Source organism: Sesamum indicum, linkage group LG11 (assembly GCF_026168435.1).
Source record: "Sesamum indicum cultivar Baizhima isolate 11 linkage group LG11, ASM2616843v1, whole genome shotgun sequence".
Classification (NCBI taxonomy): domain Eukaryota; kingdom Viridiplantae; phylum Streptophyta; class Magnoliopsida; order Lamiales; family Pedaliaceae; genus Sesamum; species Sesamum indicum.
This window is the reverse complement of record NC_142667.1, coordinates 1,159,323-1,177,874: the sequence shown is the minus strand read 5'-3', so window position 1 is coordinate 1,177,874 and position 18,552 is coordinate 1,159,323. Positions and strand designations below refer to the sequence as shown.

Below are 18,552 nucleotides of genomic sequence, written 5' to 3'. Positions count from 1 at the left end.
AAAACTACATAAGTAATTATATTTGAGGAACAAAATCGCAATTATCCCTATATAATAATATCATGAAATTTAAATATTGTCGTTGTTATAAATATTTAACGATATCATGTATTATTTAACGTTTAAGAATCAATAAAGCAACTAAGATAGCATGTCAAGCTATGGAAGAAGGGAAAATAGTAAAGTTGATGGAAAGTTCTAACCCAAATTGAATCATATCGAACCTGAATTAGTTATATAACAAGTGCAATACACTTGACATATAACTTATATACAATTTAAAAAAAATAACAAATTACATAATAAGTACATCAGACTTGATCTGTAATTGGTTTGATACGGAATTTGATATTGTTAAGAATTTTCTAAAATTTAGGGACAAAGCATATGCTTAGAAGGAAACATCAGCTTTCTCTAACATTCTTTTGCAGTTAACTGATCATCACCTGTAATATCTCTCCATTCTGTATTAAAAATAAAACCTATGCGGAATCAAGAAATCAGACACAACTTCAAACATGTGGATGCAGAAGATGCTAAATACACCGACGACTGAGTACCCTAAGACGATAAGTGTCTGAAAAGAAACAGTGGATGCTACCATGTGGGGGACGAAAGTACTTACTGTACTAAGAAACTGTAACCATGTCCAAATTTGCGGAGCAATGCTGATGTTTCTGAGATTTATGTTCTGTGTATCTTCCAGAGTTGGGGAATAATCAGTTATACTCTACGAGCTGGTAACCTTAGTTGAGTCGGATTCAACTTGAAGGACTTGAAACTTGTACTTGGATGTGCAGTCTATGAAGCACAGTAGAGTGTCGTCCACGATTTCGTTGAAAATGATGTCCGACATTTCAAAACTGACGAGCTCAATATCTGATTGGAGATTCATCCATTTTTCAGATGTTGAAATGTCTCTTCTAACGAGCTGATCCAGAGGGTGAGGCATTGCATGCTGCATGAGATGGCATTCGATTCGTTGCCATACCTCGTGTATAAGATCTATCCCTTTCAGGAGAGGCTGAATGTGAATGTTCTGTTTACTGAAGGATCCAAAATAGCTTTCACAAATATCGTCTAAAACTTCATTAGCACAATCGAAGAGGAGTTTCTGATCGTGACAGGGTCGACCAGAATATAACTCGACTTCATCGAACAATGATTGGTCCAGAATTTCGTATAAAGAAAGCCATCTCAAAAAAAACTCGTCCCAGTTCAAACCTGAACCAAGCAGCACCGCTTCGACATACTCAAATGCAGACTCCTCACCCTCGGTCGAAATTCTCATGCAGATTACTTGGTCGTTAGCCGAAGATTGTTGTTCAAAGTCGATATGGCACGGTTGAATTTCTTTTTTTACTGAATATCACAGGCAGTTCCATTTTGGAATCAAGTTGTACATATAAAAGAAACAAAATGAGAGACTATTTCAAGTCATTAATGTAAACTAACCTGGCTGAGATATGGTGCTTGCAGGACTGATATCGTCATCTGTGGACAATGGTACAAGAACAGATACAGGACTGGGTCGTTCTGTTCTGTCAACTACGCAGTCAGACTCTTTCAGTTCCCTGCTTGCTGGAGAGCATGTCGGAGAAACTTGTGGAGAAGACATTATTTGAACCTCTCCAAATAGATCCTGGAATAAAAGAAGCAACAAGACTAAGAAATACTACAGCAAGACAACCGTGTGTCAAACCACTGTGTTTCTATATACAATGGCTTAAAAATGTAAAGTTATCCATTGATTTAACAGGCGTAGCATAACGAAATTACCGATTTGAAGCACACAGAAGAATCTTTCGAACATTCAGAAGCGATTTCATCATTTTCTACTTCTCTAATGTCTGCATTCTGGTAATCTCCAGTGACAAAATTACTGGATGAATTAGTACAAGTATAAGTGGTCTTTTCCTCCTCATGAGCATTTGATCCATTCGTTTCTTGATTCTCCACAACTCTCACAAACGATCTTGAAACTGGTAGAGAATAACAAACTTCTTTTACCATATTGACAAATAGAGACAATTACTTTTCAGGGATGAACGTGATTTACCTTCAGGAATTATAATATCTTCGTTAGAGGATTGAATTTCTGAAGAATATTCTTTGTCACCTTCCAATGAAATACTAACGTTCATATTGAGGCACTGTACTTGGACCTCGGGATTGCTAGGAGAGATGCATGGTCGATAGTCCAATGTTTGCCTACTCGGATGATTGGTATGGTTTTCTTGCAAAAGCCCATTGAAGTTGTTCTTGACTGATCCGCATGGAGATAACACCAGGGAGGTTGTAAAGACATCATCATGTTGTTCTCTAGGGCTGCAGCACGGAGAACCACTATAATCAGAAAGAGAAAGGAACCTGCCAAGGGATTTGGGGGAGTCCCTGTTTGTGGACTCTGCATTTTCATCTCCGTGGGTCAGCATATCAGAGAGGTGTTTTTTAGCCTCAATATAGATGTTAGGTACCCCAAGCTTTGCTGATTGACAGGTTTGATTCAGCATTGTTGAGCCACTATATTTTAACTTACCAACCTGTTCACCCATCTTAAAGCTTGTGGAAGATTTGGCAAATCTTTCAGTATAAAAATGGTTCCTATTAGGAGATCTCCAACAAAAAATTTCCCCCTTTGTGCCTTTGTTGCCACTAGTCCCATTTTGGTTACTCGCAAATTTAAGGATCCGTCCATCATGAGAAATTTCCCCTCTCTGCTTTCCTATTGCTTGCCACAGCTTCTTTTTAATGCCAGTCAAAGAAAAATGCGGTGCATTTCTCTCATTGTGCACATTCTTATCCATTTCATAGTGTGACTGGAATGCATTGCTGGGAAAATCAACATCAGTTTCAGGGCTCTGTGCCGGCACTGATCCAGGTTTCAATATGACAATTTTACTTGAAGACTGGAAATCCTTGTTCCCTCCGAAAAGGTAGCTGTCTAGCAATTTCCTCCTTCTACGAAAGAAGTTACGGTTTCCATGGCTACTGAATTTATTAGATTTCAACTCTTTTAGCTTCTCTTCTGACAAATTGCATGCTGAAAAGGAGCTGCATGTTCGGTCTTTCCTCAACTGAGTGTCCTCCAAGTTTTGGATGGGCTTAATGAGTAGAGGGTTCCATTCCTGAAGTAATTTAAAGAGCAAGCGCTTATTAGAACTTAGTGTTCGCAGAGCATCCACCAACTCTCTGGAGCAACACGGTTTCCCTTCTTCCTCAAAATGCTTGCTATTACTTAACCTCTGTTCGATAAACAGATTTACAGCTGCAACTAACTGTTCTTCAGCAACTGAAATAGTTTGACCAGATGGTACATCAGGACAATCATGATTCATGCATTCTGTACTCCCCAGATTAATCTGGGCCAGTGCTTGCATTACTATTTCCGGAACAAGATCATCTGAAGGCCTTTCTTCAAGAAATTTGTGAAAATTTTCAGGCACAAAGCAGTTTGCAGCACCCAACTCCAGTACATCCATGTCTCGAGATATATGGGAACTTTTTTGTTTCCTCCTATGATTCTTCTCCATAATATTTTGATATTTTGCCTCAATTTTCTCCAAATCCATCTCAGAACAATTTGACCGGATCTTTGAGCCTTGCTCATTGCGCATTTCTACTTCCATGAGTTCCTTCACACTTGTTTTGGCAAAATTAGTGATAGGTGTATTATGGTCTTCAGCATCCTAAGATTCCAAATGTAATTAGAAAATCAAGCATACAAATTACAGGCCAAGTAGAATGTAAAACCAAAACTCACCACCACATTTTCACAAATTTCAGACAGAGGAGGTAGAATTGTTTGGTTACTTGAATGTCCAGCACCTACAGAACCGCCAGGAATTAGTGAATCAGTTTGAAAACAAACAGACAGCACAAGAAAATACATTAACACCTGGAAAACAAACAGAAAGCAAAAACAACAACAACAAACAAAAAAAAGAAGTTAATAAGTATCAGTACTTGCAGTACAATTTAAAATTCTCCTTACCAATGTCTTGCTTGCTTGCTCGTCTTCTATCCGCAAGCATTCTTCTGGTGGATCGACCATGACGGAAATCAAATATGCTAATCAAATTCCACATACAGCCTGCCTGATCCCCCTCATATCGTGAAGAGCGTCCTTGGAATCTCTTTGCCATGACAAGTGCACTTACTTACTGCAGTGTAGTCACCAAAACAAGAATTAAATGTGGGAACTAAAAACAAGAAATTGACACTGTAATATAAGAAACATGGATTATCAGAGCCAATCTGCCGCACTCCAGATATATGTTGTTTCCCACTCTATATTGAAAATTCTTTGTGGGAGAAATATGGCAAGAATTGCTGAAACAGATCAATCTAAGCATAAAAAAGGATACTTAGATAAGCAAGTATGTCTTGATCTACAAATCAATATGAGTAACTCTGTTCATAGGCTAAAGCAAGGAAGTATCTAGCATCTGGTAACAAGAAATGCTTGTTCATGTCTTGTCTGATCATCAAACTCCAGTATATATTTTACTTGACATATTCCAGGGTAATACCAATGAACAACAGCATCATCACATATTCCAATTAGCTATGTCAAAATAAACAATCTTACAACAACCTTAAACTTCCTTTAGTGGTTGCAAATGCCATAGCTCTATAGATGATGGCTGGTCAAGCAAATTCAGGACGAGAAAAATAAACAAAAAGGAAAAGCAAGAGAGAGATCATAACCAGAAATAAAGAACAGCAAAATACTAATTGAAAACATGTTTGTTTATACGTATTTTCCTGGAGAATATATTGATTTGACACCGTAGTTCAATATATTAACTAATACAGACACATTCTCATTTCACATGAAAACCTATACAAAATTGAAAACTCATATCTTCTACTGGAAATTGAAAATGAAAACACAAACAAACAGATTTTCCTGCAAAACATATGAATTATAAAACACCATGAAATACTCTTCTTTTAAAAAATTTTGAAAAAGGAAAGAAGGGTAAGAGAGATCAAAGACTATGAGATTACTTGGTATTGACAAGTGGATTAATACCTGAAGTCTGATCCAACGTGCAGCCAGAAAACTTGTTCAAGAATTCAGAAGTTGTGTAAAGAGCTAAAAGTAACAGTCTTCCCGGCCAGGCAAGGAATCAACTTTTTGCCCTTTGTCTTATTTCAACCACATAAGCTTGAGAGTGATTATGGGCCATAGCAATGGCGTTGCCCTTCCAGAAACTATTTCCATAAAGATTACTCAACCAAAAAACGAAACAGAAATCTTGATACTCTTTCCTTCTGGAGTCTTTTATCCCCTGAAACCTCTGATAGTAATAAAAGGCATCCAATCTTCCCTTGCCTTCAAGGATATATATTAAAAGAAATTACAAAGGAACACACATGGAGACAACTGCGTTCTCATAAAAGGAAAGTCGGTATATTTTCTCTTCAAAGGCACCGTCATGATTCTGCAGCAGCCTCTGAACTGATCAGATTTTTGAAAAATAAAATTTGGCATCATCCGCTGCAGGCGAAAATGTAACATTAATCTCTGGATTCTAAGTAACCCGAATCGGAAGCTCCAATCAATACTGAAACTTTTCCTCTTTTGCTGTCTCAAAATACTCTTTTCTTTTAACCAAAATTAGAGCAAATTCAAAACAGTCCCACAAAAGGAAAAATTGAAAATGTATAAAACCAAGTATCCAAAGCTCATAAAAACTCAATCTTGATAGGTATTCACAACCACACCAAGCATGCAAAGTTGCAAACAACGGACACAGGGGAAAAGAAGAGCAAAGAAAGAAAGAAAGATTGGAAAGTGAAAGTATTAGAACGTTTATGTGTGTGTTTTGTAATTTTGTGTTGGCAGGGAAGAGAGAAAGAATCGTATGCTATTCTTGGAGTGGGACCATCAAGTGCATGAAGAGGAAAAGTGGTCGGGGTTATTCCATTTGCTTCTTTTTCCCCCTGCTTTACCTTCGTCTTTTGCACCAAATTTTAACAGTAGCAGTGCCCACAAACACACAATCAAAACACACGTACTCTGTTGAATGTTCTTTTGTTCTTTGCCTGAACATTGCAGTTTTGGGAGGACAGTCAGATTATGTGTAACGCATGAGGATTGCAAGTACGCACAGGCTGGAACAGGAGGAATTACAAGATTTTGACCCGGGCTTTTTTGGTTTGCAGTATCTAATAAATACTATTCTAATTAATTGAATTTTTTATTCTGAATATTATTTATTTCACTTAATACATACTATATGTGTAAAAGTTATAGATTTATTTTATTTAAAAATTGTAATAATACCTTGTCCATATTAAATGCGATGGAGGGAAAAATAGAATCCAATCCAATTCCATTAATTGCTGTAGCATCTAACAATAACAATAAATAAATAAAATGAATGGTTATATAATCATAGAAAATATACAGAAAATGATGATTATGAATCTTTATTTTATTTTTATTTTTTTCATTTCACACACTTCAACTTCTGTTTCCACTATCTTCAATTAGAGCAAAAAAACTATTTCTTTTAGTTAGTTTATTATATTTATTTAGTTTTACCTTTTTTTCCCCTCTCTATCGTTCTAAATTTCTTAATATTATCTCTTTCCGAATCATTTATGTTTGCCTCAAAGTATTATTTTTTGATATTTATTTTATTTTTATCGATACTAATATAAAAGAAGGCATTTTTTATTTATCAATGATAATTTTAAAAAATACTTCTTTGTTTTTACAATCAAGTCACTGCCTTTGATTAAAGGTATTCATTCAATAAAATCAAATTAAACTGAATGAAAATTGCAACAAATTAAAATTTTGATATGCCAAAATATTATACTGAATACCAAATCAAATTAATCGATGGAGTGAATTTTGGGAACTATTGCAATTGTATATTCGACAAATCAAAATTTTCACTTAAAATATAAAATAGTTAAAATTACATATTAAACATAAGGGTAAATATACTTTGCCCCATTAAATTATTTTTTATGTAATATTTACCCCCTAAACTAACAAATGTAATACTTACCCGCTATAATTAAAGTTTTAGACAATATTGCTCTTATATTATATATATATATATATATATAGTTCAAACAATTTAGTTTTCTAACAATTTTGCATTTCAAGTTTAATATAAAAAATTAATTGAAAAAGTTATCTTTTAACTATAACAAAGTAATATATAGTTAATGAACTAAATAGTTTGAATTTTATAATATTTTATAAAATCAAAGTTAAGTAATGAATGGGATCAAAAAATATACAAAAAAATTCATGAAAATATTTTATTAATTGGATATAAAATTTTATTCTTTTTAGATAAAAATGAGTAATTAATTGTCTTTTAATCTATTTTTTTAAAAGAAATATGATAAATTATTTATATTTATTCATTTTTTCCTAAAAATATTTAAATTTTGGTTAAGTATATTTTTGTTTTGAAAAGCATATATTAATTGTTGGTTATATATATTAACTTACACTCCATTTTTAATTTAGATTCCTTCCTTGTTAAATAAAAATAATTTAATGATGGTTTAAGTGCAAAATACTAAAATATATTGAAAATAATATATTTATTCAAAGCAAGAAGGACATTTTTGTCCAACCAAAGGGGTAAGTGTTAGATTAGGAATAGTTTAGGGGGGCAAAGTGTATTTTACCCTAACAATAATAATTATATTTTTATTTATTTTTAAATTTTAAATAAGTAAAATAAGAAGAATAATATAAAAATAATTAATATATAAAAAATATGTACATAAATATTAAATATAAAAAAATATATTTCGATATTAAACATGGTGAAATAAACCTACACTAGAAACAGTATATTAAATTTTCAAAAAAAATAAAAATTAAATACCAAACAAAAAATTTTCAATTGAATTCCAATACCTTCTAAATCTTTGATTGAGGTATGAAATTTTCAATTTGGATGTGATTGAATTGGATGAGTTTAGTTGCGGCGTCCAACTCCAACAGTGAAGCAGGGAAAGTTAAATTAATTGAATTGAAAGTTCCCCTGGTAAGAGTCAGACAAAGGCCTCTCTTTCTCCACACCCAAATTTTCCACAAGGAATTAAATTAGTAGTATTATATCATATACGTCTTTATCAATGGTTGTAATCATGATATATTCATCACTAATACCAAGAAATTTCATTATGCTCTTCTTCAGTATTGTATTTTTTTCCTTGAGTGAACAGTAATTTATTCTTATGTGATATTGAAAATAAGCACATTATCTCTCTATTAAAAAAATATAGTAATTTATCCCCCTATACTTTTTAAAATAAAGCAATTTACCTCTTTATAAATATGATAAAATTGTTGTATTTTAAAAAATATAGGAAAATAAATCGCTATTTATTTTTTCATAAAAGAATAATTTGCTCATTTACGATATCATAAAAGAATTGCTCACTCCTCAAAACTCCTCCGGTGGACCACAAACAAAAGCACTTATATTTCACGTCAAAAGACAATCATTCCACCACCCACTGCTATCCCAAGATATCAAATGATCAAAGTGCTCTTCACCACTTGTCTGTGCAGATTGCAGCACCCTAGTTAAAAGCTTCTTCTCAAAGCAAATTACATACATAGCTTCCCTCCAAAGCTATAAATTGCAGATTCGGTAATATATTAGGTCAGGGACACCAATAAACAATTATGGCCGATCAAGAGTGGAGGCACCATCACTTAAATTAAAGTAATAGCTTCATGTCTCATCCAATGTATAAACATTAATTTTACTTTTAAATGTGTTTATTATTTAACAATATTAATTAAATTGATGTATTGTTTAATTTATTAAAATTATGGTAATGCAATTATTGCTTTCATATATATAAAAACTAAGAGTGGAAACTGTTGGTTTAGGTAACTAAGGAAAAAATAAATTTTTTTAAGTGAATTTGCATGATCTCACTCAGTATTATATTTTTTTTCAAAGAACTCCATACCCACAATTCGGATTACTTAGTTTGCAACAGTATAAAGCCAATTATTTCATCTCGTATATCAATTTTCTGAAAATTTTGGCGTTATCAAACATTTACGTTATAATATTTATTGTGTTGATCAATGTTATTATAATCTTCTTAAAATAATTAACTAAATATGTTTATATATACTTATTAGTGTTAACACTATACAGAAGTACACTCTCACGTACAGTACTAAACATCCAATTTTGACACAAAAATGACTTAAGCCGTACCAACCCTAGAACCAGGATGTATATTTCAACAGAATATAGTTGCTCTATTGAAAGAGAAATGAGATTTGTGTTCTTTAAATAACAGTTGTGCTGGGTTTTGTCTTTTTTTAGTACAAAAGCCTAAGTTTGACTTCAAATCTCTCTTTTTCTTTTTTTTTAAAAAAAGAATAATCTCAACTCAACTCATTGGTTTATGGAAAAGTACAGTATAAAAGACAAATCTGATCAAAAGAAATAAAAAATGAAAAAGTACGTAGACGAAATCAAGAGACCGTATCTTGTTGGGTTGATGGGTGGGCTAATTTCTAAAAGAGAAAGCAATGGGCGTTGGTGTCGTGAAATACTCTATCTAATTAAATAGTCAAAGCTAATACTTAAATTACACTACACTTGGTGGTTATACTAAATTCTAGACTACACGATGCAAAATCCTCTTTGAGAAAATGTGAATTGCGGGTAAAAGTTGGAAGACGAGGAAGACTCATGGTAAAGTGATATGATGGTCAAGAACAAGTTCATTAGTCATTTAAGTCATAGCTCATGCTTTTATGGTAAAAACTACACATTTTAGTTCCATAGGATGATTTCAATACTTTTAGTTCAAAATTTTTAAAATAGTTCAAAAATTTTAAAAATTCAACACATTTAGTTATGTACTTGACGGAATTTTCAAAATGATTTAAGAAAATTTATGGGACTAAACGTGTCGAATTTTCTCAATTTTATAAATATTTTCAAAAATTCGTAAATATGTTGAATTTTTGAATCATTTCAAAAATTTCATAAAGTTAAAAATTAAAAATATTTAACCCATCCTATTCTATGGGACTACAAACATATTTACACTGCTATTAATTCATTTCTCATGTGGGGACAAATTTGATGGGGCTCCCTAGGAATAAATTAACAAAGGGATTTGTGATTGAAACTAATTCAACAAATAGTCCTGTATAACAATGAGGATTACTTTATGTCAAAGGATTTGAAAAGATAAGCTAGGGTTTTTGAATAATCTGATCCAAGAGTTATCGGGATAGGGTAGGACAAAGACAAGATTGTGGGAGATACAGTTGATGACTTGAGGTCAAATTATGGGATGACAATGAGTCATGTCCCTCTATAGTGGACTAGGTAAAAATAGATTTAGCCCATGATTAATGATTAGATTATAAGGGTGTTTTTTTCTAAGTGATAGCCTGCCTGTCCACTGGTGGATGCATGAAAAGTTTGATCACTAAGAATTTACCATGTAAAGATCAAAGTATATTTCATTTACCCCATCCCATCCTGGTAATTCTCTATAGATGTCCATTTTCTCAGCTAATTCAATATTACAAGAATTGCCGCGAAGTCTCTTTTTCTGTACTTTCATCTTCCTATAGAATGCCAGTGAATATATATGCGACCAAAAGTTCACTATAGCAGAAGGATTTTCTACTCACAAAGAAAACAAATGCCAACAAAATTAATACTTAAGATTATTCAAAAACTGTTGTGGAGGAGGCTTCCGAAATACCTGAAAGTTTCAGGGACCATTTACATCTGGTGCAGGCAAGGATTCTTCTAACTTTTTATTCCTTTTGTAAGACTTCATCATACATAAATTGTTCTGCACCACGATCCAAATATAACGCAATACAGCTGGTTTGTTTGAGATCTTCTTATCCCTTCTTCCTGAAACTGAATTCCAAATTTCAGTGGTTGGTTCAACCACGTTCACGAGCGCATGCAAACTGATATCAGAAACATATAAGAAAAGATAGTGTTCACAACTTTCATACAATCTAAAGCTTATCCTGCTACACATAATTATATCAAAATATACCTTCAGTTTACACTGATGATATTTGCAGCATTTTCTCTTTCTCCTCATTAATTTCCTAGTATTATGCTGTCTCTTCCTTTGCTTCTTCTCTGACCAAAAACCAGCTTTGCTTAGATAATAAGCAGTAATCCAGTAAACTATTTTATATAATGAATCTCATGTTCCACCTTAAAGGTAATAAATATTGGAGGGTGTATGTCTTGGCACCAAACAAAACCGCTTTCCCTTTAAACACTTTTCAGCCTCAATACCGCTTTCAGTCCTGGACTCTGCACTCGTAACATTTATTCTTTGTTAGAAGAAGATTATTATAACATAAATACGTCATTGTTTTTCACAATTTTGAGCTTGTGTATTAATGATGCCCAAAATACTGGACTTGAATAACTATATTTTTAAACTGATACAATACGACCATGTATTACTTGAATTATATTCAGAGAAGAGCATAATTAAAACAGATAACATCTTCAAATGGTGCTAGAAAAAGTCACAGAGAAGCAGGAAAAACTCCATCAATTTCCTCCTCTCAGTCAACGACAACTCTGTGTTCCTGTTCCTACATAAAGAAGTTCAAAAAAGATTATTACGAAATCAATTACCAAGAGAAAATAATTTACTAAAATGTTTGCACAATGTTACTTGTTTTCAAGCAACAGATATCATCAATTTTCTATCAGGAAACTACTTGGTACAATAGATTGAAAGTGTTGTTTTCTGATGTGCTTGTAAGTGAAGAACATAGGTGACACCGTTAAAAGCTAAAAAGGTTAAATGCAATTTACCCCATAAGATATGTCAAATGAGCAAATACTCCTATAAAAAAAAAATAGCAAATTACCCCGCTGTGTTTCAAACAACAAAGCAAATTATTCCCCAATCAATGATTTAGATAGGAGAGTAATTTGCTTCATTTTCCAAACACAAGAGATAATTTGCTATTTTATTTTTTATAGGGAATTTTTTCTCATTTCTCATATCATAGTGGTAAATTTGCATTTTTCTCAAAGCTGAAATATTACTTATATCCAAAGTAACAGGTAGCATAAACTTTCTATCAGGAAATTACTTTATACAACAAACTGAAAGTATTGTTAGTGACACGGTTGAATGGTAAATATATCAATTAATAACTTGTCTAAGTCCTCAAATAATGGTAAATCAACCTTTCAGTCCAAGAAACATGCAAATCCATTCTGCGTTAAGTTAACATCAATGTAAGAACCATTTTCATGGAGCAAAAAAAAACAAAAAACTCGCATTTAGTTTATATGGACAAAGACTGACAGGAAATAATCCTCCGAAACAGCATCTTTCTTTAATTTTTCAATGTTAACCAGAATAAATTTGTCTCCTCCAAATATTTCATCCATATTTGAGATCTGAAGTTCATTTACTCCTGCAATTTATAAGCGTAAACATATGCATGTGGGCATATATATGCATAAAAACACTGAAGGAAACTAAAATATATAAATTAACACCTTGTTAGCGAGAACCTCATGTTAAGGATTCTGCAAAAGCTGCACGAAGAGATCGTGCTGACAAAACTCCCTCTGGAAGTCTTGCTGCGGTGGTTGCAGTAGCCGTGGTGTAGTATCGCTTCACCCAGGGATTAAAGAACGTTCTGATCCAGCACAAATCCTACTGGATCTCCTACTTCATCACACAATAAACTCAATGTCTTCAATATGACAGCAAGTAATTTCACACTGAAATACTAAAGATCTTAAAGTAGACATTAAATTAATCTGTTTCACATAAAGTGAGTAGGTAAATATCAATATCAAAGTTACTGTTTCTTTTTGACAAATATATGAAAAACTCGAAGTATTCAAATGCATCTAAAATTGTTGCATTCTTTTCATGCACCATAACAGATATATTTAGTAAGGACAATTCATTCAACACCAGGGTAAAACTATCCACACTTAAATACTCACAAAGCGTCCTACTAATATCCCAAACAGACGCTAATTTAATCAGTTTTCACATTGAATGAGAGAGTAATTTCATATACAAGTCAGTGCACTCCGTACGAAACAACACAATTGCGTCTCATACAATCTAATCATTCATATACTTTGTAGAGAAAGAGATAAATCTCAATGACCACACAAAACAACTCTAACGAGGAAAATAAACAAAACGTAGATTGAGAAGGAAGCACGGAGATGGAGCCGGAGCACTGGCTTTTTTTATCTTCATAAGCCGACTGCAAATCAACGGCGGTCGACCGGTTGCTAGAACTGAACTGCCAAAGATCAAGAGAAAACTCGAAGACTGATACCGTGAAATCTCCACGAAATCACAAATTTCACCACTAACGAATATTGAATCCGAGCTACTCGCCAAGATTTTTCTTCAGCGCTCTCTGGAGTGTGAGCTTTTGATCTGATTTTAGTTTGTCAAAATGGAGGGAAATTCGGGTTCTCCAATTTTTATAGCGGGAAATGGGCCGAGGCCCGATTGAATATTTGGGCCGAACTTTCCTTTTTTGTTAACTGGAGGCTTTTTTGTAGCCCAAATAGTTCGAAGCTAAGTTCCCCTTTCAGCAAAAAATTGTATAAATAAATTTTATATGAATAAAAAAATACAAAAATAATTTGATAATTATTTAGCATATATAATTAGAAAAACTGAAAAAAAAAAAAAAGATATGCCTTATAATTATAAGATAGTTCAGACCTATGATGCATCAATATGGACATGGACACAACGATATGGAAAAATTTCAAAAAATTAGAACTCAATACGATACTAATACAGCTATAATATATTTTTTTTATTATATCTTCTCAATTTCTTCACATAAAATTAAAACGTGTGATATGAAAAATATTTGATAAAACATAAAATAAATATATCGTACACCTAAATGTCTAATCAATTATATGACTTAAAAAATATACATAAAAACACGTAATGAAGAATTTCTAATCATCGAATTTAGTTGAATTATCAAGACCATCTCTCGATTTTTTAGTCATTTTATCCCAAAACATCTAGTAGAAGTGAACCAATTCTTTTTCTTTTTTTTTATTTAGTCCAAAATTCTTTTTTTTTTAAAGACAGCCGAAATTTTTTAAACTTATAAAAATAAACTCAAAATGTGTTCAATTTTTATTTTATTTTATATTTTCAAATACAGGAGCCGTGTTCGAAATATGTCCTAACTGTATCTATATCAGACACGTGTTTAACACTATACCAAATAATTTTTTGAAGTGTTGGTTCATATAAATTAAATTACAAGCAAATTAGGCAAGCAACTAGCATATACTGAAATATATTTATGCAATACTTTACAGCATCTCATAAGATATGAATACCTTATAAATTGAATCAAACACCCTCTTATTTAGCAACTTTATGAATGACAGACACAAGACAGACAAATATATATACACTATGTTTGTTTTCATTTTCAAGTTATCACCCGGACGAGTCAAAACATACCCAATGTTTGTCATCATCAAAAACACCTTATCTAGGTGTTTTAAATTGTTTTAGCATAAATACATACATATACATAAAAATATATAAAAAAGACATGATTTGACAGTGATTTGACAATGAATAATAATTTTTGTCTCCCAAAACACAACATTAAACATACAATACTTATTTTAAATTATCTTAAAAACCAAATCCAAACATACATACTATCTCTAACACACACTTATTTATCTTTGTTTTTCTCTCTCTATCTCCACAAAATACAACAAAACACTCAGAAAACAAATCCAAACATTGTGATAGTGTTTGGATTTGTGCTTTGAATGTTTTATTTTGGTGTTTTGGAGATAGAGAGAGAAAAATATAGATAAATAAATGTGTGTTGGAGATAGATGGTATGTTTAGATTTGTGTTTTGAGGTAATTTAAAATATATTAAAATAAGTGGTGTAGGTTTGATATTGGAATTTGGGAGACAAAAATTATTGTTCATTATCAATCATATATATTTTTATATATAAATATGTTTATATACAAATATTGTATGTTTAAGATTGTATTTTTTGAGATAAAAAGCAATATTCATTGTCAAGTCATATTTTTTTTATATTATATACAAGTGTAGATATATATTATGTATAGAAAATTAAAAAATAAAAAAACACACAGATAATGTGTAAAAAGTACAAAACCAAACATTGGGCGTATTTTATCTTATCTCGAGAAATGCCAAAATATGAAACCAAACAACTTATTTATTTCTATTTTTCTCTCTCTATCTCCAAAACAACGAAACAAAATACTCAAAATACAAATCCAAATACTATGATAGTGTCGTTGTGGACACTAGACAGGGATCAAAACCATCCGATCAATGTTCAATGAATTGGACAAGCTACATACATGTGTAGTTCTAAAATTACAAAAGAAAAAGTAAAACTAAAAAACACTTTTAGATATAAGAAACGAATATTAACAATAAAAACTATTCACTTATTTGTCTCTTCAAATTGCAATCAAAGGGGTTGAAATTTATTTTTAAATGCAGATGTGTAATTTTCTCTAAACTGTCTGAACAAATTATGAGTCACCTTGAAATTTAGTATTAAGACTTTGAAGGACTGTAGACAATGAAAATATGAGACATCATGGTTGCAGCACTTCATCGTGGTCGATAGTTCAGGAGTTGCTTTGGAACTCAGGCTTAATTGTGGGTTTGTTGTGTCTTGTTGTATGTTTGTGTTGTCGTGTGTCCCTCATAGTGTTTTGGGGACTCATTTTTTCGGGTATGAGTTGGATTTTGACTTGCAGCTCACTTCTATTGAGTTTGAACACCATGAACTTTTTTGTGGATCGATTTCCCAACATGTTGATGGGGAAAATTCAATTCAAATTGGGTTTGATCAAATCTGAACCAATATATGGCAAGTGCAATGCACTTACCACTTAATTTGCATAAAGTATCTTGTTCTTCCTCATAATTTATGGAGCTCGTCCCGGCTCACTTCGGGAATACATTTTCTTAATTATGTCCGGATAAGAAATCAAAGAAAAATGGAAGAGGGACAACTTCAAAAGGAAGAACAAATGTTAAACTTACCAAATCAGCACAGACATGCTGAATTACTATAATAACCCTGACCAATTGATCTAAACCGTGTAATAAACGTAAACAAGGGATAAAGTAATACCTTTTCTCTACTTATCTAAGTGCACTGAAACACACAATATAAATTTAGTCGATCTTGCTTTCTGGCGACGTCACATGCCATATTTAAAAATATCTCTCCAGTTAATCAATTTAAAATAAAATAAAATTTTAATATTTTATCATAAGAGCCAAAATGCAGAAGGGATAATGTGCAATTATGCATGTGCAAAATGGAATAGTTAGGGGTAGTTGATTGAAAAATGATGAGTAACAATATTATGTAGCAACCACACCATTATTCTCCAACTTAATAATTAAGACAAAAGTGAGTGGAATATGTACTACTCATGCAACTTTCTCCATTATCTCTACTTTATTTATTTATTTATTTATTTTTATCGTGGAATAATGGAATACTCTCCCTTTGGAATTGACATATCATCAACTCCATTATAATGGGGTCCCAAACCAAAAATTAAAATAAATTATTTAATTTAATAATAGTGAATGCTTAGCTTTTTTATTTATTTTTTTAAGATAAAGTAAAAATAATTTAATTTTTCCATCAATATACAAAAATAAACCCTTTTATAAATGCAAAGAAATTACATCATATAAAATATTGAAATTTGATAAATGTATAAATTGAAAAAAATATTTTTTTTTCACCCAAACCTTTTTATATATTATCGTTTATTTTAAAAGAATATTCTAAAATTATTGCATGTTTATTTTTTTCACATTTATAACGACTTTTTTAAGGGTAAATTACATCTCATAAAGTTTGGTATAATTATAAATAGCTCTTTATTATTTGCTAAATTATTAATACCTTATAATTTTTATCGGTAACAACTCAAGCCGTTAATTTTCATTAGGTTTTCATCCATTATTTTTAGTGAACGTACCAAAATGCCCTTATGAATTATTAATTATAATTTTACTAATTTATCATAATTTTTAAAAAACTTTTTATGAATTGAGTGAATATTTTTATATAGTTTTTCAAATAAAAAATTATCCACCTCATTCTATTTTTTATTTTTTTTAAAAATACAGTAAATTCAAAATTGACAATTCCATATCTCCATCCAATGATTACATAATTTCATAAAATATCAAATAAAAATTTAAATAATAAAGCAGTATTCATAATTATATCATTGTAATTATCCCTTCCTTTAATTAATATACAAATATGTTACAAATTTGCCAAAAAAAAAAAAAAGAAAGAAAAGAGAGAGAGAAAAGAAAAAAAGGAAAAAGGAAAAAGGAAAAATAAATAAAGTTGACTTTTGATGATTGACCAATGAGATTTGGAGATGCATGGTGGGTAGAGTGGGACTGAACTTGCGGAATCACAACCGCACGAGCTAGGAACCCTATTTACTTAATTAATAAGGACCGACCACCCTTATCTGTACGGACAAAATACGGAAATAAATTACAGGCCCATCCGGTGCCCGGTGCCCTCCCTTGCATGTACACGCGCTTTTCCCTTTATCTCTCCCCACTGACAACCCGATATATCAAACTACATGAAAACAAATCAATCCATACGTCAAATCATTTTTGGCTGGCAAAATAATAATTTGATACACTTAGTTTTGTATTTTGCGAATTTTTTAAAATTAAAGAAATTCGACACATACTTTTATATAAATTTGGATATGGGACTAAATGTATCGAATTTTTCCAATTTTAAAATTATTTTACAATCTCATAAAGCAGAAGGGGTGAATAGCAATTTATCCCCCTGTGATATTAAAAATGAGCACATTACCCCCCTATGAAAAAAATATAACAATTTACCTCCCTATACTTTTTAAAATGAAGCAATTTACCTCCTTATATAGGGAGGTAGATTGCTTCATTTTAAAAATCATAGGGGGGTAAATTGTTGTATTTTAAAAAATATAGGGAGGTAAATCGCTATTTATTTTTTCACAAGGGGGTAATTTGCTCATTTGCAATATCACAAGGGGGTTGCTTGCATTTTTCCCTAAAGCAGAAGACCAAAAGTGTTGAAATTTTATCTGAAAGAACTGAAAATGTAACTTTGCTGTCTCTGGCCAGTAACATTTTAGTGTGTAATAGGACATTCACTCCTTCGGGATTAAATTCTAATTCAAATTCAATTTGATCATATCGAAAATAATTACGTAGTAAATACAATTTATTTATTATGTTATTAGCATACGATTTAAGAAGAATGATTAAATCGTTCACTTATTGAGTAATTAGATCAGTTCTTTTGATTCGAACAAAAAAATTCTCACCTACTACAGTAAATCTTCTATATTTGATTTAGGTACGTACGATTCAATTTTAACCCAAAAAAAAAATAAAATCAAAAATTATTTTTAAGTAAAATTATATTTTTAGTCC

The 18,552-nt window shown here is 31.6% G+C and overlaps 1 protein-coding gene across 4 annotated transcripts; it reads right to left on the bottom strand.

Moving 5' to 3' along the window:
* Positions 1–391: 391 nt before the first annotated feature.
* LOC105173167 (uncharacterized) lies at positions 392–12,805 on the bottom strand. 4 transcript variants are annotated; one of them, XM_088875866.1, is made up of 12 exons: positions 12,540–12,803; positions 11,481–11,614; positions 11,223–11,324; positions 11,056–11,144; positions 10,747–10,910; positions 5,039–5,506; positions 3,995–4,163; positions 3,764–3,828; positions 2,060–3,689; positions 1,780–1,982; positions 1,456–1,642; positions 392–1,362 (listed from the first exon to the last, which is right to left on the bottom strand). In XM_088875866.1, the coding sequence occupies exons 7-12, from the start codon at positions 4,143–4,145 to the stop codon at positions 731–733; spliced, it is 2,868 nt and encodes a 955-aa protein (XP_088731992.1). In that variant the 5' UTR covers positions 4,146–4,163; positions 5,039–5,506; positions 10,747–10,910; positions 11,056–11,144; positions 11,223–11,324; positions 11,481–11,614; positions 12,540–12,803; the 3' UTR covers positions 392–730. The 4 variants fall into 4 exon arrangements, with proteins under 4 accessions (XP_088731992.1, XP_088731993.1, XP_020553470.1 ...); XM_088875867.1 differs by having other exon boundaries at positions 3,995–4,159; positions 11,223–11,614; positions 12,540–12,805; XM_020697811.2 differs by lacking the exons at positions 11,056–11,144; positions 11,223–11,324; positions 11,481–11,614; positions 12,540–12,803 and having other exon boundaries at positions 10,747–10,924.
* Between the last annotated feature and the right edge of the window lie 5,747 nt (positions 12,806–18,552).

Excerpts from the sequence above, each read along its gene's own strand:
- LOC105173167 (XM_088875867.1), bottom strand. The coding sequence starts at position 4,145 with ATGGCAAAGAGATTCCAAGGACGCTCTTCACGATATGAGGGGGATCAG. Across the intron at positions 3,690-3,763 it reads AAATTTGTGAAAATGTGGTG|GATGCTGAAGACCATAATAC; the intron begins GTGAGTTTTGGT and ends TTGGAATCTTAG. Across the intron at positions 1,983-2,059 it reads AGATATTATAATTCCTGAAG|TTTCAAGATCGTTTGTGAGA; the intron begins GTAAATCACGTT and ends ATTCTCTACCAG.